Source organism: Phyllostomus discolor, chromosome 7 (genome assembly GCF_004126475.2).
Source record: "Phyllostomus discolor isolate MPI-MPIP mPhyDis1 chromosome 7, mPhyDis1.pri.v3, whole genome shotgun sequence".
Taxonomy (NCBI): domain Eukaryota; kingdom Metazoa; phylum Chordata; class Mammalia; order Chiroptera; family Phyllostomidae; genus Phyllostomus; species Phyllostomus discolor.
This window is the reverse complement of record NC_040909.2, coordinates 5,360,814-5,384,995: the sequence shown is the minus strand read 5'-3', so window position 1 is coordinate 5,384,995 and position 24,182 is coordinate 5,360,814. Positions and strand designations below refer to the sequence as shown.

Below are 24,182 nucleotides of genomic sequence, written 5' to 3'. Positions count from 1 at the left end.
GGAAGGAAAGAGAGAGAGAGAGAGAGAGAGAGAGAGAGAGAGGGAGGGAGGAAGGAAATCCAAGGGCAAATGTATCCAAAATAGTCCTAACCAAGGACAAGACCAAGAGGAGGTGAGACAGGAAATAAAGGGGGCTATCGCCCTGGTTCCAGACCAAACCCTTGAGTCTGGAATCTCAATTTTCCACAGATAAAACTGAGTGTGGTATACATTACTTTAAATAACACAAACTCAAAGACATTTTAATTGGACATTAGCACAGAGTTTCCATAATTAGTATAAATGAGCACTGCCTGAGAGGCGAAGTGTGTCGGCCGGCGAGCCGCGCACACCCCGCTCAGACCCCGGCCGAGGCTGTGTCCCCGAGGGCTCGCTGCACTGCTGAGCCCCTCCGCTACACCCACACCACACCCCCCAGACCCTCCAGGCCAGGGTCCAGGGGCTAGCTGGCCCTGAACAGCATGTAGAGCATAGGCATCGTGGCCACGATGGTCACACAGGTGACCAGCGTGCTGTAGATGGTGTTCCGGTTGGCCTGGGCTTCCAGCCTCTGCTCCACGTCCTCCAGCGCCAAGATCACGCTCCCCTGCCCCAGCGCGGAGCCGGGCAGAGCCCCGTCTGCAGCCTTTGCCAGCTGAACCGCCCCAGCCGTTTGGCTGACAGTCTTTTCCAGACCACGAAGCTGTTCTCGTAAATCCTCTAGACAGGCACGGACCTGCCTGGAATGGCTGAGCTGCTCTTTCAGGGCAGCTGAAAGCGCATCTGTGTCTCTGTCTCGGGCGGGGGATGTCCCTGCCCGGGGCCCGGGGCTCTGCCCTGGCCCGGCTTGCACCAGGCCCCTCAGGTCTACCATGAGGTCGTGGAGGTCCCTCTGCTGGAGGGAGTAGCTGGATGCCTGTTCTCGAATGGCCTCCTGGAGGCTCACGGGCCCCTTCTGCGCCTCCAGGAGTAAGGCCTTCAGCTCCTGCAGCCGCACGCGGTTCACGTAGGTGGAGCCGGCCACACCGATCAGGGCCCCCAGGACCGAGCCGACTAGGGACCAGTTTTTGGTCCTCTCGGCCCGAGCCCGCTCCTTCTCGTGACTTTCCCGCACCGCCGCGGAGAAGAGGGAGAACTGCTCTCGCTCGGAGTCCTCGGCCCGCAGGTAGGCTGCCCGGATCCTCTTCTCCTCCTGCGGGGGCAGAGCCGTGTCATCCGGTGGCCACGTGGCCCCGCAGCTACAGCTGCCGGCAGATGTCCCACCCCCATGCCCCCGAGGCTCAGCCTTGGGCCTGGCGCCCATGACTGGCCGATGCACGACCACAGCCTAAGCCTGGTGGTGTGGGGGCGGGGAGCAGAGGAACCGGGGGTGGTTGAGGTGGCTGCACCGCCCTCCCACCCAAGCGGTCTTGGCTCACACCAGACTTGTACTGATGTCTACGGGACGTGTCTACCGGAAGGCACGGGTCTGGCATTCTCTGGCCAGAGCCCTCTCCCCGGTGCTCCCTCCTTAGCAACCTGGGGCCAGATCATACTGCCCTGCTCTGGGACCCCCGCACTCCAGGGGGAAGTGGGTGCATGGGCTCAGGAAGCCTGGGGCCCAGTCCCCCACAAAGAGCTCCTGGTTGACCCCCTTACCAGGTCTCTGACCACCAGACCTTGCCCCTCCACGGCCTGCCGGGTGACGGGTCCCGCCCAGGGGAGGAGGCGCTGCCTCCCGGGGAAGCCTACCTGCAGCATCCGGTGCTCCAGCGTGGCCAGCTCCAGGTACTGGTTATCCTCCCGGGACGTGCGGTCCAAGCGGTCCCTCACCTCCTTCAGCTTGGCCTGCTGCGCCTCCAAGTCCCCCCGAGCCTCGCGGACGAGCCCCCGAGCCACCATGAAGGCTTTCTCTGCCTGCGGAGAGAGCGGCGGAAGTCTCCGTGCCTTCTCTCCACACCCCGCAGGCTCAGCCTGGTCCGGCGAGACTGGGCGAGGAAGGCCAGTGGGGCATCAGGGTAAAGGGTGGCAAGACCGGGCCTCAGGAGCACGGTCCTGGGTTGCCCAGCCATGCCCCAAGTGCAGCTCCGGGCTGAGTCACCGTCTGCGTCACCGCCGGCTTTGTCCAGTCAAGTGGAAATAACATGCCCCTGAGAAACTCGAAAACAGCCAAGAATGCACCGACCCAGCCAGCTCTGGTCTGACGCCAGCCACAGAGAGAAGGAACCTGTGTTCTTGAGATGTTCTGGGTATCGCCTGATTTACACCTTACGACAGCACCATCGTCACGGCCCCCATTCGGCCCACCCAGAGACCTCAGCTCAGCCAAGGTCACGACTTCGAAACCTCCCGCCGAAGCCCAGCTCCGCCCGCCTCCCCCTCGCTGTGCTGGTCCGCACCGGGGCAGGAGTGGGAACGGAGACTCCCCCTCCAAAGAGGGTGCTTCCCGGGGCCCCCACCTTCGCAAGGGATGTTTTAATCCCGCTCAAGGCTTCAAAAACACCAGGGCCCAGGCACCCTCCAGGCGACTCTCCCCACCAACCCCCCAAACGGCCAATGAAGGAAGCACGTGCCAGCCTGACAGAATGGATGCTGATGGCCGGGGGTGCCCGGGGAACACAGCAGCCTGTTTTCAGGGTGGGTGGGTGGGTTGGGGGGCACATGCAGAGGTCTTAGGGTCAAAACCAGGCTGGCACGTGAGAAACAGTCAAATCCCTCTACCAGTGGCGCTTGCTCAGGAAGAGGCCAGGCTGGCTGGGCTGGTGGCTTGTCTGGCAGCGGCCCCCCAGGCCACACTCCCCCAGTCGGAGGGCAGGGCCAGCCACCGGCTCCCCCCGGCTCACCTCGGTCACGTTTCCCTGGGCCTCCCGCACCTCGCTGAGGCCCACAAACTCCTCGTATCTGTCCCACCACGTCTTGACGGTGGAGGACGCTCGCTGCTGGAGGCTGCGCCCCAGGGCTCTTCCCAGGGCCGAGAGGCGCTGCAACAGCCCGAGGGCCACCTCCTCTGGTCTCTTCTCTCCGGGCCGGCCCGGGCCTGGGCTGCACAGGGTCCTGGTCGTCCAGTCTCTTCCAAGGAGGCCTCTCCGCAGCAGTACGGGGGGCGCACCCACCACGTGATGCATGGCAGACACGGGGCTGCACCCTGTCATCGAGCGATCTGTGGGGGACACGGGACAGATGAGCTCGCAGCCGAGAAAGGCTGGGCGCGCGTCAGGTTCCAAGGCCCAGGGACAGCTCTGGACTGACTAACCTCCATTGAAAGGTCCAGACTCGGTGCGGCCATGCTGGGCCTGAGGCCACAGCCACTGGGCCAGGCTCCCCTCCCCGAGGTCAGCTTGGAAAACAGGGCATGTGGGGAAGAACACGCGCCTTCAGGAAATCAAGCCTCCCACCTCTCCCCACGATGCCACACACCCCAGCCCCACCCACTGCACCCGCATCTGAAGGTCGCTGTGATGACTCGGGTAAGAATTTTGGTGCCCAGGTTGCTTTGATGTCATCAAAGAAAATTCTCAAAGCTGCGTTGTGTCCGCAAAGCCCCAAGAACTCCCTAGGAAACCACGGAACTGAGGGGACTTCGGGGACCGACTGTCCATAAGAGACATCAAAACCAGCTTCCAGATGCCCCAGAAGTGCCTCAGCGCCGGGGAAGCAGCGTGCAGCTGATGCCAGGGGACACAGGCCATCTGTGTCCTAAGCAGAAAAGCACTCCAGAGGAGAGAAGTGGGGATTTCTTCACAGAGGACAACTCCCTGCACCCCCCCCTTCACACCGGCCCTCCTCCTCCTCCTCCTGGCCTCCAGGCCCACACCGCCCAGGCTGTGAAGTCCCAGCCTCTCGTCTCCCTTTCCATAAGCTCTCCGCCTCTTCCACCTTAGTCACTGCACAGCAGGTTCGGTTTCTTTAACCTCCCCCTCTTCAACCTCCCTTTGATGTGCAGGGCCCAACAACGCCTGCCTCTCCACCTGCACGCATGGCTCAGGGAGTCTCCCGTTGCCCAGCGAGGCCCTACCAGCCCCAGAGCAGCTGGGACTCTGAGGACCTGGCAGGGAGGGCCGCGGCCCGCCCACCTGGCAAACCCGGGCCAGCAGCACCCTCCTCTGGCCAAACCACCCCTCTGCTCCACAAGTCCCCTGGCTGTCACAGTGACACCTGGTGGCCAAACCACCAGGCCAGAGAGAAACAAAGCAGAGGGAGCTGGAGACAGGAAGACAAATTGGAGGCGATTGGAACAGAGACAGGTCAGAGCATCCCAGCCTCCTCCCTATGCCAGCTCAGAGAAGCTCTGCGTCTCTTGACTATTAAATGGGGCAGGGACACACCTCCTGGACAAAGTGGGCCGGAGCAGAGAACCGCAGAAGGGGCATCCCTGTCACAGCGGTTCCAAGCTGGTGCTGCACCTGAACCCAAGTCCCAGTCACAAGGCCCAAGGGAGCACACGTCACCCATGCCCGAGTGGTCGGGCAGGCCGCCTCAGTGCCAGTGCCCACTGCACACACGCTGTGACCCCACAACGATCTTGCACGTGCACCCCAAGCACACAGCCTCACAGCCCTGCCGACCACAGCACCCACTCGCCTCCTTCTGGGCAATACTCAGCAGAAGGTATCCACCTCGGCTGTCACTACTTCCTCAGCTCCCACCTTTTAAAAAAAAGTGTATCAATTGTTTTCAAGAGAAACAGAAAGATCAATGTGTTGTCCCCATTATTTATGCATTCGTTGGTTATGGTTGTGTATGCTCTGAGCAGGGATCGAACCCACAAGCTCAGCGCATCAAGGCAAAACTCGCACTGACTGAGCTACCGGGCCAGGGACCCCTTCTCTCTTCGTCCCACTCCACCAAGGTGTTCTCCTGGAGGTCCCGCAAATGTCCACCTGGCAAGATCCAGCAGGAACCTCTGCAGCTTTCAACGTGCTGTTTTTAAAACCACCACCCCCGCCGTGGCCTCCTCCGACCTTCTTAGTTTCCTTTCCTGGCTCTTCCTCTACCAGCCGCCCAGTCTTGGACCCCAGGGAGGACACCCAACGCTGGCAGAGAGGGCAGCTACAGACCCCTTCGTAGTCCTGGCTTCCTTCCCTGCCCCCACAGCTGTCCTTCACATGGCCACCAGAGGCCATCGGGTCCTACGTCACATCACACCCTCAGTCCCCACCTCACCTGGGAGTAACTCCAACCATCCTCTTCCTTCTCTCCGCTCCTGCACTGCCCTCCGGCCACCCTCCCACACTAAGTGCGATCCTGCCTGTGCCCGGCCGCTTCCTCCACCTGGGCCGCTCTTCCTTCCCAAGTCCCATCGGCTTACCCTGACTGCTGTCTTTGCTCAAATCCCACCTCTTGGCGAGGCTTTCCTCGACCACTCCCTCCCTGGCCATCTTACCTGCTTTATTTTCTCCCTCAGACACATAGTGCCTTCTTTTTTTAAAAAAATATTGTATTTAACTTTTAGAGAGAGGGGAAAGGAGGGAGAAAGAGAGGGAGAGAAACATCAATGTGAGGTTGCCTCTTGTATGCCCCTCACTGGGGACCTGGCCCACAACCCAGGCATATGCCCAGCTTGGGAATCCAACACGAGACCCCTTGGTTTGAAGCCTGGCACTCAGTCCACTGAGCCACACCAGCCAGGGCCCTTGCATGGAGTTCTTGATAAGGCTGGAACACACTAGGCAATCCCGCACAGCCTTCACACCAGCTCTCATTGTCTGTACTGCTTGCTCCTTCCTCCGTTTTAGGTCCTGCTCCAATGTCATTGCCACCCAGCCCACCCCAGCATTCCTTACCCACTTTCTCTGCTGTGTTTTTCTCCATGCACATATCCTATGACCTACGCTACGTACTTCACGTATTTACTTGTCTTATAGGCTGTGTCACCTTCCAGGATGTCAACTCTGCCAGGGCAGGCACTGTGTTGTTCACTGCTGCACCCTCAGTGCCTAGAATCCTGTCTGCATATAGTTCGTACTCAACAAAAATGTACTGGATGAATAAAAAGAATCTGCAGAAAGTCGCAACCTGTCCTATACCATAAAACCCAGTATCCTCTGGGGGGCCTCCAAAGCTCTAGGACAAGGTGATCTAACCCCCACCTCTGCCACCTCCCTTGCATCTCCCCCGAGCCACACTGTTCCTTCCTAGGTCCCAGGAATGCGCCAGCCTCCAAGGCCTTTGCACTCGCCCTTCCCTCTACCTGCAGTGCCTTCCCCCAACACACGCACGGACCGGGAGCCTTCCGGTTAACACCCCTCCCGGGTTCCGGACCTCCCCCGGCAAGAGGACCACTCACCCAACCCCCTTCCCGCGTACCTGTCCCGCCCAGCGGCCGAGCTGCAAACCCCAGGGAGCACTCGCCACTCAGTAGATCTCTGAGCCCTTCGCGCCCGCCTCCAGGAGGCCGCTTCCGGCCGCGGGAGCGCAACTTCCTGACTAGGGGCCAATCAGCGGGCCCTCCAGGAAGTCCAGGCGCAGGGGTGGGCCGGGAGCTTAGCTTCCGGTGGCAGGGTCTGGGGAAGGGGCGGCAGGCGCCATGTCCGGCCGCGAAGGTGAGTGTCCGGGTATGGCGGGGGTGGCGGGGCGGAGTGGGAGGGGACCCGGCGCGGCCAGGGATGATGAGCGTGCTCGTGTCGCCCGTAGGTGGCAAGAAGAAGCCCCTGAAACAGCCCAAGAAGCAGGCCAAGGAGATGGACGAGGTGAGGGCTGCGCGGAGGCGTGGGCGGGCGCGGAGGGGCCGGGAGAGTCGCCTGCAGTGAGCCCGTTCTGCTTCTCCCTAGGAAGATAAGGCATTCAAGCAGAAGCAAAAAGAGGAGCAGAAGAAACTTGAGGAGCTAAAAGCGAAGGCCGCGGGGAAGGGCCCCCTGGGTAAGAGGGCCGGGTAGAGCCCAAGCCGAACAAGTGTTCTGAACATCAGTCTGGACGGGGCGGAGCAGGTCCCTTTCCTCCCTCACTGAGGAGTGGGGAAGGTGTGGGTTCTTCTGTGCGCTAGGGCGGACGGCCTTGGCCGCAGCACCAAGAGCTGGGAGCCAGACCGGGTGTAGAAAGGAACCTTTTGCTTCCCGGGCAGTCTGGGCTTCCCTTCCCCAGGGAAGCGGCAGAAACGGAAACAGATTCTTATATCCTAGACGCCATTCATGCGGTTGGATTTCCAGGTATCCTCCACAGTTTCTTGCCCCAGGGTTGTATTTCACCTCTTCGTCCCTTACTTTACTATTGGTATTGTTAATGCTAGTAAGTACTTTAGCATCCTTTTTTTTTTTGGATGCGCTTGTACTAAAATATAATAGGTTCCTTGGTGTGCTATTGCTCCAAAACCTTTTTAGACCTAATCTCCTACCATTCTGCCTGTTCCTTTATGTTAGAGAAATTCATATCAAGACTTTGCAAGCCCAACAGTCCCAATATTTCCCGTGCTGCTTAAATGCTGTTTACATTAGTCAAATTAGTGATTATTTCTTCCACAGTTGTCTGGGCCTGATCGGATCGCTGTGAGCCACACGGGGGGCAGTAGAGGCTGGGGTGGTGGGAGTGTCATCTAGGGCTTCCCAAGACTGTCCCCCAGGGGCTCCCATTCATTATTGTTGAGCCACACAGCACTGAGATTCTAGCTATTGAGATTCCTTTCGGAATGATGTAACAAAGGATCTTGAACCTTCCCTTAATCTGTGATTGTAGAGAAAAGGTCAGTCCTTCGTGAAAGCCTATACTAGTTTCTGTTGAACTTCATCTGGTTTTTTATTCTTGTCATAGGATTTTCATTGCTATATTAGACGTACTTAATTCTACAAGTGTGTCTTAAGTTACCTACTGTGTGCCAAATACATAGTCATTTGTAAATTGGGTAAAGGTGTTGAGTACAGCAGACCCCAGGAACATACTCCGGAAGGTAGTGTGGTGTGATGTGTCGGTGAATAGGGGTTGGGAAGGCACAATACCTGGGTTGGAATCCTGGCGCCATCACACACCAGTTTATAACTTTGAACGGTTCCTGACACGAAGACTTCGCTCTGTAAAGTGGGGTGGTGGGGGGTGAGGATTAAACGAGCCGATCCATGAAGCACCCAACAGCACAGCTCCCAACTGGAGGGCACGGCCGTGGCTCGTGGCCCTCGTTCCGCTTTCCCCCAGAATAGAGAGCATTGGTCAAGCCCTGTGCGCGCTTGCGTCGAAGAGAATGCCCGGCGTGAGAGCTGAGCCTTACCAGGACCCGTGTGGGGCCCCTGGGGCTTCCTCCTACAAGAAGTGTATTTTTCCCTGAGACTTTCTTTTTTCTTTTGCAGCCACGGGTGGAATTAAGAAATCTGGCAAAAAGTGAGCTGTTCCCGTGACGGGGGCACTGGTGGTCCTTCATCCCCTTCCTGCTTTAACATCTGGGTTCCCTGCCATAACATCTTTTGCCACCTGTAGCTAGGATGAAGTGTCATCTGGGAGCCTGCTGTACATTTAAGAATAAACTTTTGTAAAAAATAATCATGACAATAGCCACGCAGTGGCTCGTCGTCTTAGCTCTTCTCCGTCTGCCATCTCAGCCTCGGCTGTGAGGTCAGAGGGGACCCAGCCCGGGGTCCTGTCCCAGTGTGTTCCTCACACTCGGTTCCCTCCGGAATTCTATACCACCTGGAATTAAACCAACTCGTTTGAAGTGGCTGTCATTTTTGTGTGGGTGTATGTCTGATGGGATACATTACGTGAGGTTAGTGGAAGAATTTGTACTTTGGAAAGAAAAGCCATGTTTTCTGTTATGACATCCACATTGCTGTTTAATGGGGTGGTTCATCTGGCCGTGTAAGGAGTCTGCCATGTGTAGACCGTGCTTGTATCTGCAAACAGTTGGACAGTTCCCGTTGCCAGGAAACTTCACACAGGGAGGGGAGCAGGACAAGTACACGTGATACGCAGTGTGAAGGGAAGTAAACTGCAGAGGGAGATTCCTGAAAGCCTAAGAACCAAGCCTATTCCCGCATCCCCATGTCTGCATTTCCACAAGGGCTTCAGAAGGTCCTTCCTAGGTTCTTGTGTCTTACACCCACATCTAACCCATCAGGAAAATTGAATCTGGCCCCTTCACACTTCCAACAACCCCCTGCACCCCTAAAGCTCCTCACCTGGGTTGCAGTCACACCCAAATTTGTCTTCCTGTCTCTCCCCTTGCTTCCCTCCAGTCTCATCTTCACTCAGGACCCAGAGTGATCTTGCCAAAGTGGGAAGTTATGCTTTGTCTCTCCTTGGCTCAGAATTCTTCAGAGCTTAGAACAAAACCCAGAGTCCCTACAATGGCCAGCGAGGCCCTACAGGGTCTGGACACCACTCATTGCCCTCTGAGAGCTCCTGTCCACCCTAATCCATGTTGAGCCTCAATGGCCTATATTCCAAGCAAACTCCTGCCTCACTGTTGTCACCAACTCTTCTTTCTGCCTGTCTTCTGCATACTGGAGGCTCCCTTCAGAGAACTCAACTTCACAGTAGCGAACTCTTCCCTGAACATCCTACAAAGTGACAGTCCCAATGTCTCTTAACCTGTGTCATGTTTTTCTCCCGACATCACCCTTGACTGGAGGAATAAACTCCGGGAGGAGAGAGGCCGTCCATAATGTACCCTAAGTGCATATGTAATGAAACAATTGAGAGGCACAAGTCTGGATTCCCCCTGCCCCAGGATCCTTGATACAACTGAGAATAATGCTAAACTCTCTCTGAGTGTTCTCAAAAAGGTTCCTAGATAGGTTTTGCTAAGTCAAAACTGGAACATGTTTTGATTGAAACCCATTTTATGACTAATGTGCTTGATATTAACAACAACAAAAAAAGCCTGCTCTGGTCCTCTGCGTGAAGTTGCACAGCCAGCGGCACCTTCTTTGGACTTGAGCATCCCTTGTGGGCCTTGCCAGCTGGCACCCAGCCCTGTGCTGCTGAGAACAACCCTTCCAAGAGCCAGTGCCAGCACACTGCCCTGGAGAGTGGAACCTAATCCCTCCCGACAAATTAAGTGCAGTCCTGTCTTTACAGGACCAGAGACCTGCAGCAATTTCTAATTCACATTGGACATTTGGGCTGCTGTCGGAGGGAAGCTACCAATTACCTCGAAGAAGCAAACTCGGGTATTCAAGACCCCCTAGGCCCCAACAACCATCTCCCTTTCATTTACTGCTTTCACAAACCTCCATAGGATAGTCACAGGCTGTCTGGCACTAAGCATGCAAGGATGAAAGTTACTCTCCAACACCCGGTTCGGACTAACTGTCCTGCACCAGGTTGCTGCCCAATAAAATTGGGTCAAGTCCAGTTTGACTTTGCTCTTTGAAACCTTACCTTCTCTCTGTCATAGATAACTCCTACCTGGAACTCGTGTGGCCTCCATTTTGGTGTTGTATTCTTGTCTGAGTAGTCTTGTGCGCCAGTCTCCTCGCCCACTCAACCTGTAGGACGGCCCTGGTGCCACTTCCAAGGGCCTTCCTTGACCTGAGCCTCATTCATTTCTGTATGACTAGCACTTGGGACAAAACCCCTCAAGCGCTCCCAGAGAAATGAATGAATGATGTTATTGATGAGCAGTTAGCTCCCACCCCGCTCCAACACAAGCACCTTTTCAGAATCGCCTCAGACTTTCTTCCCCGGACCTACATCAAATGTACACATTCAAAACATTTACCGTTGTCAAACATGTTTGCTCACAACAGTTCTATTAAGACTCCCCGTCCAACCCCACTCTCCCGGACTCCTCCCCAAATGAACCTCTGGGTAAGCGAGAGGAGGGTCCAGGTGGGTCCGGCGGGAGGACAGCAAGGTGGCAGAGACCACACCCCTGAATGCTGGCTGCCTCGATTCACATTCACACGAGTGAATGTCACGGCGCACGCCTCCAGCGCGACTGTGTACCCCACGCACAGCCCCCCGCGCGGTGGAGCTGCTGAGCCCAGCGCCCACACTCCTAGCTGCTCAGAGTGCACGGCAGAGTCCCGGCCACAGGCCCACTGAACCGCAGCAGGGCGGTTCAAGAGGGCCGGGCGCGTTCAGTACAAGCAGGCACTCGGCGGAGGACTGCGGCGCGCTCATCTGTGCGTCATTTCTCCGCGCCCGCATGCTGCCAGCTGATTGGCCGGGGGACTCGGGGGCGTGGCCCCAGCGGCTGAGGCGGTCGGCGGCGCGCGGGCGGTTGGTCCAGCGTTCGGGCCTCGCGGGGACGAAATCCGGTTCCGTGCTTTCGGAGACTGGCCGGCGGCAGGCATGGCTGGAGCCCCCGCGCCGGGCAGCAGAAGGCGGAGCGGGCCCCAGGCCCCTAGTCCCGGCCCGCCGCCCAGCATCCGGCAGCCTCCGAGCAAGCGGCCCCGGGGCTTCCCCGCGGCCGCAGCTCTGGACCCCGAAGACCCGTTCGGCCCTCACGAGGATTTCACCGCGGACGACCTGGAGGAGCTCGACATCCTGGCATCACAGGCCCTGAGCCACTGCCCGTTCGCGGCTCGGGATGTGTCCAGTGAGTGCTCCCAGGGGTCTTTTCCCCGAGGGTGATGCAGACCTCGCCAGACATCCATCATGGCTGTGGCTTCGGAACCCGTGACGACCGCGGCTCTCGGTGTCTTGCACCCACACTGCACTTTCACCTTTTTAAAATATAGGAACAGTTTGATTTAAGCATTGGTTGTGTCCCACAAGGGCCTTTGATTTCGGGGAGAAATGGACCAGGAATGTCAAACATTTTGCTTTAGTTTCTGAACTTAGGGTCACTTAGGTTCTTAGTTCCAACAGAGATCCTTGGAACACGACTCCCACCACCATCAGAACCATCACTACCTGCGCGTGGAGACCCGTTCTTGTAACAGGTTTGGGAGGCTTTAGATCTGATGAAGACCACTGCCCCCCCTTGAGCATAACAGGGACCTGGCAGAGGCAAGAGATACAAGAGCCTTATTCTTTTTTACAACCAAAAAAGAATTGTACTAGGTGCCCAAGCCTTAGGAACTGCAGCACACTTAGCAATGAACACAAGTCAAAAACCCCTTCCTTCATGGTGCTTACGTTCCAGTTGGGGAATGAGTGAAGTCTCCAGGGGGCTCCCAGAAACAGAAAGGTTTTGAGGGCACCTCGCATCTCTCCTTGGATGTGTCACACGTGTCTTACATTCCGCAGTCATTTCCCGGAAACCCCGTCATCCTCCAGCATCTCCGGCATGGTGCCTGGAAAAGCAGACATGCAGAAACACCGGTCGGTGACCAAATGTTCTGCAGGACAGTGACTAGCACCGCTGTCCATCAGGTGGCACAAGGCAACAGCTCCCTTTCCTTGACCATACATCTAATTCCTTTCCAAATCCCATAACTTTACCTTCTTTTTAAAAGATTTTATTTATTTATTTTAAGAGAGAGGGGGAGGGAAGAAGAGAGGGAGAGAAACATCAACGTGTGGCTGCCCCCCATGTGCTTCCCTCCACCAGGGACTTAGCCTGCAACCCCAAGCATGTGCCTGGACTGGGAATTGAACCAGCGACCCGTTGGTTCACAGACTTGCACTCAATCCACTGAGCCACACCAGCCAGAGCTGTAATTTTACCTCAATCTGTCTCTGGAATCCATCCTTTTTGCATCATCTCTACCATCTCCCTGATCTAAGTTACCATCACCCGTCCCCCGCACAATAGTTTGCTAGATTGTCTTCCTGATTCCGGTCTTGACTCCCTACAAGTCAGACTTCGCACCACAGCCAGAGTGATCTTTTCAGAGCTCAAATCTCGCTGTGTCTCGCTCTGATACAGGTGAACACCCTTACTCAAGGCCCTTTGATGACTTCCCACTGATCCAAATCCTTAATGTGGCATGGTCTGCCCCTTTCCCTCTTCCTCTCTGGGTGTTAGCCACACTGACTTTGCTTTATTTTTAAATCCCCCCGGCTTCTTTACAATACAGAAAGTTTGCACAGTGCTGTTTCTCGTACATTGGGCGTTCTTTCCTTCCATTCCCCATCCCAGCTCATGTGGTTAATTCCTGCTTGTCCTTCGTCTCAGCTCAGTCATCACTCCCAGTCATTCCGTTGGATCAAGGCCCCTTATTATAGGCTTTCCTGTGTTCTCTGCTGCTCTTCTCCCAGTTGGCATCTACATTTATACATGTGATTTTTAAAACATTGTATTTATTTACTTTTAGAGAGTAGGGAAGGGAGGGAGAAAGAGGGAGAGAAACACGAGAGAGCTACATCAGTTGGTTGCTTTTCACACGCCCCCAACTGGGCACCTGGCCTGCAACCCAGGCGTGTGTTCTGACTGGGAATCGAACCAGTGACCTTTCGATTTCCAGGCCAGTGCTCAATCCACTGAGCCACACCAGCCAGGGCATACATGTGATTATTTTTTTAATGTCCTGTAAGCTCCATGAGGGTAAGGACAATCCATTTTGCTCATATTGTCCCTTTGGACACTAAATCATGCCTGGCACATTGTAGGTGCTCAGTAAATATTGTTGAGTAATAGATCACTGAATTCTGACCAGCGATATCTTCACAGTGCCTTTCAGCCTTTAGGTGAGACTTAAAATTGGGTGGGCAATGGGGAGAAGGTGGCAGGACCTGTTATTTTGTAAGGATCATTTATTTATGAGTTTGAATCATTCCTAGATTGGGAAATACCTATATTGCTCACTAGAGCTTTCCCTAAATTGCTTTCAAGAGTGATTTTTTTCAGCATTGTCTGGCAAAAGTGAGAAAATGTTCGGTCCGGAAAAGAATGTGGGAACTGTTTTTTACAGGTGCTCATAATGTGCCCAGATTGGATGGAATGCCCAAAAATCCTACAGGCAAAAGCAGAGAAAGTGTTCCAGTTAAAGATAATTTTGAATTAGAGTTACTTCAGGCCCAGTATAAAGAACTTAAAGAAAAGGTAAGTGACTTGACTTAACGGTTTTTACAGCTAATTCACCCACTTGTGCATGTATTGTGCAGTAAGATATGTGAGAGTTTTAATACAAGAGTCCAGAAGTCACCCCAAAGTGGGGGAAGGCTGGGAATCGAAAGCCAGAAAATTGAGGCTGAAAGAAACTGAATCCTGAGATTCCTAACAGACCAGGCAAGAAAGGAAACACTGTCCGCCAGATCCAAAAAGAAGCTACAAGCTTCCTGTTTTAGCACAGGGGTACATTCACGGCACGTGTCATGTAAGGAACACAAGGTCATAATGGATGCTGTTTTCATGAGGAGTTTTGCAAAAAAGCAGACACCCTTTTTATGACCGACCTGGGTCCCTGGGAAAACCAGGAATGTAACGAGGAATTTCGCTTCTGTGAAGTGTGCGACCCAGATTGTTTAAGACTTACTAGAGCCCCCAGAATCTGTGCATGAGTGACGAGTGTGTCTTTGTGTTGCCTTGTCAGATGTGAGCGGTGACGTCCAGTTGGCGCAGGTACTGTGAGCGCTCGTTGGTCTGCGGGACGCTTGTCACCCGGGCCTTCTCCGTCTCCCCGGCTACATGTTGAAATAAACACATGCATAATTTCCCCTGACCAGCTTTTCACAAAACTGATTTGGGATTTACAGATGAAGGCGATGGAAGAAGAAGTCCTCATTAAAAACGGAGAGATTAAAATTCTGCGGGACTCGCTGCACCAGACAGAGTCCGTTGTAGAGGAGCAGAGGCGATCACATTACTTCCTGGAACAGGAGAAAGCTCAAGCGCTCAGCGACAAAGAGAAGGAATTCTCCAAAAAGGTGACCCAGAGCATTGGTTTTGGTCGGTGTGGGCACCAGCTGTGCCTGCTCGCCGAATTCCTGTAGAAACGGTGACTGCAGTTGCCTGTACATCTCCCAGGAAGATTTCAGCCGCTCTTTGTGTTACATACTCTCCGCTGCCAGCTAACTGCGTGTCCTCTTCGCAGGCTCTGCACGTGGCTTGGGAAAGGACTCGGATGAAACTGCTTTGCTGTGGCAGTTGGTCTTGGCAGGAATAAACCACTAGCTTAGACTTTTCAGAAAATGGTCGGGTTCAAACGAGGGCTCCTTGGGCAGATCAGAGACTCAACTGGTCTCGTGCGCGCCAGAGGGAAAGGCGTTGGCTTCCTGCCCCGGGTTGCAGGAGGACCTGGAACTGTGGGCCATTACGTTCACTGAGAGGTCAGCAGGTCATTGTGAGACAAGGGCGCCTGGGCCGGCTCCACGCCGCGCACTTGACATTGATCATTTAATCCCCCCAACCGTGAAGACAGGTAGTCACAGAGAAGCTCACATTCAGAGAGGCTGAGTAAATGCTGTCTGAGCCCTCACAGACCACCTCACCATAGCTCAGGTCAGAATCTCTTTCCAGGATAACGTACTGTCTTTCAGGGAGAAGGCTCACGCCCGACCCTTTGGGACACTGATGTCACAGCCGGCGCTCATTCCCATCCCTCCTCATGTGTTTTTCGTTCACTGGAGCCCTGGAAGCCCAGGGGCAGTTTCGTAGGTGCGGTGACGTGTGCTCCTCTGCCTTCCAGCTCCAGTCACTGCAGTCCGAGCTCCAGTTCAAAGACGCAGAGATGAACGAACTGAGGACCAAGCTTCAAAGCAGCGAACGAGCAAACAAACTGGCTGTTCCCTGCACTTCCCATGGCAGGTAACGACGGCGCCGGAGGGAGAGTTCGGTCTGGCGTTGTTTGGTGAAAAGTCTGAAGAACACAAAGGCTGGTCCTGAAGGAGGCCCGTGCAGACTCTGCCGTGGCCTGGGTCCCCTCTTTGAAGGCCTCAGAGCCGGGCTGGATGGAGCTCGAATGGTGCGGGCGTCACGGCACGAAAGCCCCGCACGCTGGGTGTCTCCCTCTGCGTGGGGCTTTATCAACACCGCTGCCCGGGCTAGGAAAGGCCAGCAAGAGCTCTCCAAACTTTTGGGGTGGGCCAGTCTTCATTTTTATGTAATGTATTTAAAGATTTTATTTATTTATTTTTAGAGCTAGGGGGAGGGAGGGAGAAAGAGAGGGAGAGAAACATCAGTGTGAGAGAGACATCGATCAGTTCCCTCTACAGCCCTAACCGGGGACCTGGCCCACAACCCAGGCGTGTGCCTGACCGGGAATTGTACTGACAACCTTTTGGTTCACAGGCCGGCATTCAGTCCACTGAGCCACCCCAGCCAGGGCTGTAATTTGTTTTAAATAACTGACTTTGCCCCAAGCTTAAGTATAATTCAGTCCCAACCACTTGGAATACATGTTCTCATTCGCTGCTCTGGACCTGTGTCCAGCGGCCCCTGCTTTTGCTGCAGATGTGAGGGACCGTGCAGGGCCGGCGTCCTGCTCCCTGCCTGCCAGAAGGGTCTGGCACGGCGTCAGGATCAGCTTGGAAGTTCAAATAGCGTGGGTCAGGGCGTCTTTTTCCAGTCTTGAGCATTCTGCTGCCTGTGCTCCTAGGGGGCAGGGTGTGAACTGAACTCCTGCCTTGTGTAGTCCCGGTGAGATGGGAGAGCAGAGGGGTGCACCCTCACCTCTTCGCATGGACGGCCTCGGCGTGGCCTGGTCCGGTCCGAGACCTCAGGCCGCTTCTCCGACACCACTTCCGTGGCGCCGAGGAGCTAGCTCTGTTTCCAAGTTGCGAGACAACTCACCTTTTAATTGGCCCTTTTTCTGCCGAAAATCTTGTCATTAAAAAACAGGTTGTTCCACATTGAAAACATGTTTTGGTGGAATTAGAAATAATAATGGAATTGTGGCCAATATTTTTGAGTGATTAGAAAAATATGGAAATAAATGAAAGGTTTTTTCAACACTTTGGGCCAAGATGCCTTGAATTGTTTTTCTGCTTTGCATTTTAATTACTGCATTGCTAAGTCTTACTACATTTCTTTTAACTGGCTGAGGTAACACTGGTTAATAATGTTACACAGATCTTAGGTGTGCAGCTGAAACGCCACATCTGTGCACCCCACTGTGCGCTCACCACCCAAAGTCAAGCCTCCTCCTGTCACCCGCGTATCTGACTCCTGCACCCGCTGCCTTCCCCCACCCCCGCTGCCTTCCCCCATCCCCTTCCTCTCGGTGACCACCGTACCGCTGTCCGTCTGTGCGTTTGTTTTTGGTTGTTCATTTGTTCTTTTTTGTTTCATGTCCCCCATATGAGTGAAGTCATATGGTTCTTCTCCTTTTTCGTCTGACTTGTTTCACTTAGCATAATGCTCTCCAGATCCATCCATGTTGTCATAAATGGCGATATTTCATCGTTTTTTTTTTGTGAAAATGCCTTGGCCTTTATACCGCTGTCCTGACAAAGAGTGACAGTTGTATAGCAGGTAAAACTTTGGTCAAATCACCTAGGTATGAAACGTTTAAATCTTGTCAGAAGGTTTATAACCAGGTACTGTAAGTGGTTTTAGCAGAATCATGCCTTTGCCTTCACGGTTGACTGTCTCCAGCCCTAGGAAAAGCCCCTCTGTGGTTCCAAAGCCAGAAGCATGTTCTCCGCAGTTGGGAAAGCCATCTTTCCCTACAAAGGAGTCTTTCAGCGCTAACACGTCCCTCCCCCAGCCCTGCCAGACGGAGCCAGGATGCAAGGCGCTGGCGGGCAGAGAGGGTAAGTCAGCCTACCTGCCATCTGTTGCTGTGCACCAGCTCACCCACGCTTGTGGCTTCAAACAGCCCGTATTTATTTTCTCCTCACGTCTGTGGGCCACCGGCTCTGACAGGGCCCAGTGGGAGTGGTTTGTTTCCGATATGTCTGTGCTTTTGTGCTCCAGTGTTGATTCACGTTTTATCCAGTTTCAGAAAATAAGACCCACAGTCTGGGAGGTGACCCTGTAAAGCAAGAAGAGTCCCCCCAAAAATGTCTTGTCAACAGCCTGATGCAGACATCGAACACTCGAGGTACCGGAATCCCCGCTCTTTCTGCAGGAGGCGTGCCCGGCTCCGATTATCCTTTGTGATGCGGCCAGTGCCCTCGGCCAGTACCTGCGGAGCTGTCCACCGCTCTGGGCACCAGTGCCCCAGGCAGCCCTTTAGAGGGTCCGAGGAAGTCGTAGTTGTGACCCAAACAGGAGGCTGTAAAATGGAAGGGGCCGAGCAGGTGTGTCCCAGAGCCTTGTACCCACAGGTGTCTCAGTGGGGCTCAGTGGCAGCTTAGAGGACAGCTGGCATCCAAGGAATGCCCACTTTTTCCTTCTGAGGCCACAGAAAGCCCCCCCACGTCAGAACCTTCTAGAGGCACCTTGTTCTTTGCAGGTTCCATCTTGATAAACCTTCTTCTGCAGCAGCCTTTGACCCCAGGGTCATCTGTCGGGCTGTGTCACCTCCTGAGCAGCGGCTCTGAGGCTCCCACCGGCACCCTGTCGCAGCCACTGGGGTTCGGCAGGTAAGCGTGAGGCTCCTAAGAAGCCTGTTCAGGGCCTGGCTGGTGTAGCTCAGTGGATTGAGCACGGGCTGCGAACCAAAGTGTCGCAGGTTCGATTCCCAGTCAGGGCACATGGCTGGGTTGCAGGCCATGACCCCCAGCAACCACACATTGATGCTTCTCTCTATCCCCCTCCCTTCCCTCTCTAAAATTAAAATAAATAAAATCTTTTTTAAAAAAAAGCCTGCTCAGAAAGAAGTTTCCAGGAAGCAGGCCTCCTCCTGGGACTGGGCCCGCCCAGGAGGCCTGCGCGCCGGGCAGGGTAACTGGGGAGTGTGGCGGGCAGGTTGTCTGGGGCCCCTCACCTGATCCCCACCTCACACTTGTGTGTTTTCTCGTGTCTGCTGCCAGCATCTTGCCTGGGATTTCAAGCCTCAGGACCACCGGTTCTCGCGATGGGCCACTTCCCCTCTCGGCCCTGCGGGAAGCGCAGAACCTGGCACTTACTGGACTGAACATGATCGCCAGGGATGAAGGCTCGTGCGACAGGGACCCGGCCGAGGGCGGCAGAAGGGCCTTCCCGCTCTGCCGGTTTCCCGGGGCCGTGCACCTCCTGCCACTGCTGCAGCTCTTCATCGGCGTCCACTGCCAGGCTCTGCAGGACTCGTCGCTGTCGGTCGCCAAGAGAAGCGGGGCCCCTGGGGACTCACCAGCCCGCGCCTCCCGCGTGAGCCCCAGGGCAGAGGCCAGCGCCGAGGACACGCTGAGCCAGCTGGAGCCCCTCTGTGTGGCCTCGCTGAGCGTCCTGCAGCACCTGGTGTGCCACAGCGGGGCTGTCGTCGGCCTGCTGCTGTCGGGAGCGGGGGCCGGCTCCGCTGCCGCCAGCGAGGGAGACCCCAGCCTGGCTTGCCCTGGGGCCGGGGCGTCGGACCCGGGGGGCCTTGCCGACCACCAAGGCCAGCATCCGCTGCTGAAGATGCTTGTCCGCCTGCTAACCTTGTCCTCTGCAGCACCGGGTCACCTTCAGGCCAATGTCCTCAGCCAGTGCCTTCAGGTGTTGGTGAAATCAGCTGAAAACTCTCCCTTGGACCTCTTGCCCAGGTATAACGCCACCAGGGAGTCACGGTTCTATGTGGTCTTACCTGACCTCTTGAGGCTCATCCTGTGGCCCTGTCGTTTGCTCGTATCCTGACGTATCTATACTGCTCAGCTCTGAGCCTTGGTTTAGGTTCTGAGGCTTTGTTCAGGGAGTTCTGACGTGACGGGAAGGAGACCAGGTCCTGGGGGAAGGAAGGAGGTGGTGTACTGGGCTGCATTCCGCCTCCGTCCGGCAGGGAAGCAGAGGACACGTTCGGTCAGAGAAAGCGGTTAGCCGCGGCGGGAGAGTGCCTGCCCCCGGACGCAGGCTGAGCTAGGAGGCCTGTGAGCCTGGGCCACGGAGTGGGGGAAGACCCCGGGTCGCAGCCTCATTTCAGTTCGGTGGGGTTCCCAGGGCAGCAGAGGCGGTGGGCAGAGTCTGCAGCCCCCCGAGAGCCGGCCGTGCTGGGAGCCTGCCTGTCGTCGTGCCCGGCTCTGGCCTGGGCCGCAGGCTGGCTGCTCTGACGGTCATCGGGAGTGGTGGCAAAGTTCACCTGGCTCAGGTCGCTGCTGTCCTCAGTCCCTGACTCGGGCGGGGTCCCAGAGCCTCGCCCAGCCCATCCTCTCATCCAGTGACCCCATCTCCTCCGCCCCACCAAGAGGCCAGGTCCGATGTTGGGGGGACTCTCCTGGCTGCACGTAGGTCCTCCTCTCTTAGCTCAGACACCTGATTCTAAAACTCTCCCAGACCCGGTTTCCCCCTGAATACATTGCGGCTGGTCCAGTCCACCCTGAAGGCGGTGCCCCGAGCCGGTACTGCAGCCGGTACTGCAGCTGGTGCTGCAGCGCGGTGTGGGCAGCTCGGGCGCAGGACCGTCGCCCAGGCGCCAGGACGGGGCCCAGCTCCCTGGCTGGTTGCTCGTCCCACATTTGTTTTGAGTGAATGAAGACCAGGAACCACCTTTTCACCATTTCCCTTGGTCCATACACCATCACTCCATTCCTGTTCACCGTTTCCATGGGACACCGGAAAGCCATTCGTGGGCTCTCACCGCAGGCCAGACAGACGCCTTCTGCTCGCTGGCTCCTGTGACACCCTCAGCCGTCCCCACACACAGCCCTGCCCCGGCGCACTCGGCACCTGCTCAGGGACAGCCCCGCTGGGGGCTTTCAGAGCAGTCTCCTGAGCCACTGCTTTCTTTTTTTTAAGATTTTATTTATTTTCAGTGAGAGGGGTAGGGAGAAAGAGAGGGAGAGAAACATCCATGTGTGGTTGCCTCTCGCACTCCCCCCACTGGGGACCTGGCCCACAACCCAGGCATGTGCCCTGACTGGGAATCAAACCAGCAACCTTTCAGTTCATGGGCTGGCACTCAGTCCACTGAGCCACACCAGCCAGGGCGAGCCACTGCTCTTGATCCCTGTCTGGCACCACCTCCCACTCAGTGTTCCTCCTCCGAATTCCTTCAGGCTGGCAAGCTGAGCCCCACCACTGCACAGCTTCCACTTGACCTTGGCATCAAAGCTGGAGATGGATGCTACCGGGGCTCTAAAGCCACGTGCGATGCTGACAGGCTGCGGCCTCGTTGAGGGCTCCATTGCCCACCTGGGCTTGAGGGCCAGTCACCCCACACCCTTGTCTCTGTCTTCCTGCTGCGGCTGTTGTAGCACCGAGCCCGGGGTCGGTCCCCAGGTGCCAGGGTGGCAGGGGCCTTCGGGCAGATAGGTCTCATTCCCACTCCACCCAGAGCAGTGCGTTTGCTGCTAAAAAAAAATCAGAAAGGAGGCCCTGGTGTTATCTAAAACAATTGGAACCCTGGCCTGCGTGGCTCAGTTGGTGGGAGCATTGTCCCATGAACTGAAAGGTCGCAGGTTTGATTCCAGGTCAGGACACGTCCCTGGGTTGCATGCTCGCTCCCTGCTCGGGAGGTCCCTGTGTGCAAGAGGCAGCTGACCCGTGTTTCTCTCTCACATTGATGTTTCTCCCCCTGTGCTTCTCCCTTCCTCCCCCCTCTCTAAAGGCGGTGAGCATGTTCTCGGGTGAGGATTAAAAAGAGAAATTGGAAACTGCTGTGTTGTACGAAAAGACGGATTTCACATGCAGGTCGTTTCAGGGACCCTAGTGGACCAGTTGGGGGCTCTTTCTAACAACCAGGGCACATTCCAGTTTCCCGTCAAGTGGCGCGCTCCCTGGGGACTGGAAATATGCTCCCGCATGAGTTTGCCCCGAACAGTGAGACCTTGTCCCTCGTGCACCCTGAGGAGTGTCCCTCACTCTCGGTGCCGCGTGCTGAGATGCCGCAGGCGTGGGCGGGGCGCACCCGTGTAGGGTGGCCTCCCCACCACAAGGCTGTACAGGCTGGGCAAACAGCAGTGGCTGTCTTGGCACTTGAGTCCTTAGTGACTGTGGTCCCTTTGGCCTGACACCTGGGGGAGGGTGTGCCCAGAGCCCCTCCCCCGCGCTCACCCCAAGGGCGCCCCTCTCACCCTTGTCACAAGAGGAGCTGGCGTGTCCCAGCAAGTGGAGGAGACGGTCTCCCTTGCTTAGCGAGTGGTCTCATGCGACCAGCCACAGCCCAGTCCATGTCTGACGCTCCCGGAGCCTGGCCAGTCCTTCGGGAGGGCACAGGGGGCATTTCTCTCCCCCGACCTACCTCCGTACTTGGGAGCCGAGGCAGGCAAGAGCCCAGGAACAGTGTGGGGGCCAGGTACCCCCGTCCTCAGAGGCAGCCGCCATGTACTAGGTGGCACTGTGCCAGGTGAGGGTCTGTCCTCTCTGAGCCACAGCCGGCAAAGGCGGTGCCCACTCATTCTTGTAAAGGTGGGTGGCAGTCAGCTGGCACTTGGACCCAGTTTGCCTGAATTCCCTGCCCCCTGCCGTGAGAAGGGAGGGTCACATCCCTCTGGGCCCCTGTGTTTCAGGCTCCAGAGCGTGTTCCCCGCGCTGCCGCGGTGCCTTAGCCCGGAGACACCTCTGCCCAGCGTGCTGCTCACCGTGCAGCTCCTGTCCCTCCTGGTGGACCACGAGGAGCTCGTGCCTCAGCTCTGCTCCCACTCGGGTAAAGCCGGGCAGGGGCCGGTGTCGGGACTACTCCAGGAGGGTGGTGGGAAGGGTGGCGGCAGGGACAGGTCAGGGCCCCCCGAGGGCTTCTGCAGCTTGCACCGGGCGCCCCCGAGTGAGAGGTGGGGTGCTCTTTTCAGAGGGGTGCCTCCTCCTGCTGCTGTACATGTACATCACCTCGAGGCCTGACAGAGCGGCCTCGGACAGACAGTGGCTGCAACTGGAACAGGAGGTGAGAATGCCAGGGCCCCTGAGTGGACTCTTCACCGCCCCCGCCCCTCGGAGCCATCTTTCCCTCCTTCCTCTGGGACAGAGGGAGCTTTAATTAATTCTGGTAGCAAGAGTTTATCTAGCCATTAACAGGTAAACGCGTTTGGGTGGCTGCACACTACACAGATGGGATAAGGTGGACCCCGGGGTGCCTGGGACTTGGCAGAGCTGCCTGATCACTGAACCGACCTTGGCTTTGGGGCCTGGGGACGCGTGGGTTGTTGGTGAGACATGGGTGTTGGTCCTGAGTGGGGTCTGTGAAGCCCCCACCACCTCTTGAAGCCCACCCGTGCAGACGGGCAGCTGGAGCTCTTGTAGAAGCCGGAGGGGGGGGCCCACTGTGCTCAGGGCCTTGTCCTGGAACAGTCTGCCCCTGTTCTAGGCCGTGTGGCTCCTGGCTAAGCTGGGTGTGCAGAGCCCCTCATCCCCCGTCACCGGCTCCAACTGCCAGTGCAACGTGGAGGTGAGTGCCCTGGGGCGTGGCAGGCCTGTGGGTGGGTGAGGTGGCCCAGTGCAAGGTCCCGTGCTGCTTCTGACCCTAGCGCCACCATTCATTCAAAACCCTCCTCACTTGGGGCGGCTGGGAGAGGGGCTGCCCAGCTGGGCACGTTGTTGGGGTACAGGAACCGTGGGACCCGACCTGCCTCCCCCGCACCCCCAGGTGGTCAGAGTGCTCACCGTGGTGCTGCACAGGCAGTGGCTGACGGTGCGGAGGGCGGGCCGGGCCCCCGGGACCGAGCAGCGGAAGCGGACAGTGCGCTGTCTGAGGGACGCCGTGCTGCTGCTGCACGGCCTGTCCCAGAAGGACAAGCTCTTCGCCGTGCACTGCGTGGAGGTGCTGCACCAGTACGACCAGGCGATGCCAGGGGTCAGCACGCTGATTCGGGGGCTTCCGGACGTGACCGACTGCGAAGGTGAGCGGGCGGGAGGCCCCCGCCCTGCCCCCGCCCACCTGTGGGGCTCTCCCTGAAGTCCAAGGACCAGGCAGACTCGCTGGCCTGCCGCCCCCCATCCTCCACAACCTGGTGTGAGGGCACTGGGTTCCTCCCCCCCTCCTCTCCCTGCTCCTGTTCTCCGAGCGTGCCCAGCTGCCTTCCGCTCCCGTCTGTTGGGCGGCCCAGCAGAGCCTCGGCTTTGCCAGAAGCATCCCTGTCTGAATTGCCTTTGCGTCCCTTCGCTTGCGGTGGCTGAGGGAGCAGGGCCTGGGTGTGGGAGGGACTGGTTAGTTACTGCGAGTGTGGGGGAGGGGAGGGAGGCCGTGCCCCAGTCCCCAGCACTCCGGGCCCTCACCGCCCCGTCCTCTTCTGCCCTGCCTCAGAGGCCGCCCTGGATGACCTCTGTGCGGCGGAGACCGAGGCGGAGGACCCCGAGATGGACTGCGGCTGAGGTCCGTGAGCACCGAGCCACGTGGTGGCGCCAGCCCCCCTGCCTGCCTCCCCCCAGAGCCCATTAAAAGCAGTGACCCGCTGTTTGAGAACGCGCCAGCCTCGTTGTGTCGCCGAGTCTGCGCCGCGCTGGCCAGCGGAGTGGGCGGGGTGGAACCGAGCGCGGCCCAGGG

The 24,182-nt window shown here is 57.0% G+C and overlaps 2 protein-coding genes and 1 long non-coding RNA gene across 3 annotated transcripts; 2 read left to right on the top strand and 1 right to left on the bottom strand.

Moving 5' to 3' along the window:
• Positions 1-207: 207 nt before the first annotated feature.
• On the bottom strand, positions 208-6,381 carry CCDC51 (coiled-coil domain containing 51). The gene is made up of 4 exons (XM_028518513.2): positions 6,265-6,381; positions 2,802-3,118; positions 1,711-1,875; positions 208-1,171 (listed from the first exon to the last, which is right to left on the bottom strand). The coding sequence occupies exons 2-4, from the start codon at positions 3,108-3,110 to the stop codon at positions 443-445; spliced, it is 1,203 nt and encodes a 400-aa protein (XP_028374314.1). The 5' UTR covers positions 3,111-3,118; positions 6,265-6,381; the 3' UTR covers positions 208-442.
• Positions 6,370-8,589, top strand: LOC114501902. The gene is made up of 4 exons (XR_003685007.2): positions 6,370-6,500; positions 6,592-6,647; positions 6,729-6,816; positions 8,232-8,589. It is a non-coding gene; the product is annotated as an uncharacterized LOC114501902 (long non-coding RNA).
• A 2,459-nt stretch (positions 8,590-11,048) lies between these two features.
• On the top strand, positions 11,049-24,102 carry LOC114501820 (ATR interacting protein). Its single transcript, XM_028518572.2, has 13 exons — positions 11,049-11,422; positions 13,683-13,813; positions 14,467-14,637; positions 15,399-15,517; positions 17,306-17,463; positions 17,649-17,753; positions 18,108-18,237; positions 18,628-19,317; positions 22,216-22,352; positions 22,495-22,586; positions 23,007-23,087; positions 23,286-23,538; positions 23,943-24,102. Exons 1-13 carry the CDS (start codon positions 11,176-11,178, stop codon positions 24,008-24,010), a joined length of 2,382 nt encoding a protein of 793 aa, XP_028374373.1. The 5' UTR covers positions 11,049-11,175; the 3' UTR covers positions 24,011-24,102.
• Positions 24,103-24,182: the final 80 nt, after the last annotated feature.

Bases quoted from the DNA above. Each gene is read 5' to 3' on its own strand.
- LOC114501820 (XM_028518572.2), top strand. From the start codon at position 11,176: ATGGCTGGAGCCCCCGCGCCGGGCAGCAGAAGGCGGAGCGGGCCCCAG. The intron at 19,318-22,215 runs GTATAACGCCAC...CCTGTGTTTCAG, and splicing joins CCCTTGGACCTCTTGCCCAG to GCTCCAGAGCGTGTTCCCCG. The intron at 23,088-23,285 runs GTGAGTGCCCTG...CCGCACCCCCAG, and splicing joins ACTGCCAGTGCAACGTGGAG to GTGGTCAGAGTGCTCACCGT.
- CCDC51 (XM_028518513.2), bottom strand. From the start codon at position 3,110: ATGACAGGGTGCAGCCCCGTGTCTGCCATGCATCACGTGGTGGGTGCG. The intron at 1,876-2,801 runs GTGAGCCGGGGG...CTCTCTCCGCAG, and splicing joins CCCAGGGAAACGTGACCGAG to GCAGAGAAAGCCTTCATGGT. The intron at 1,172-1,710 runs GTAGGCTTCCCC...CTGCCCCCGCAG, and splicing joins TGGAGCACCGGATGCTGCAG to GAGGAGAAGAGGATCCGGGC.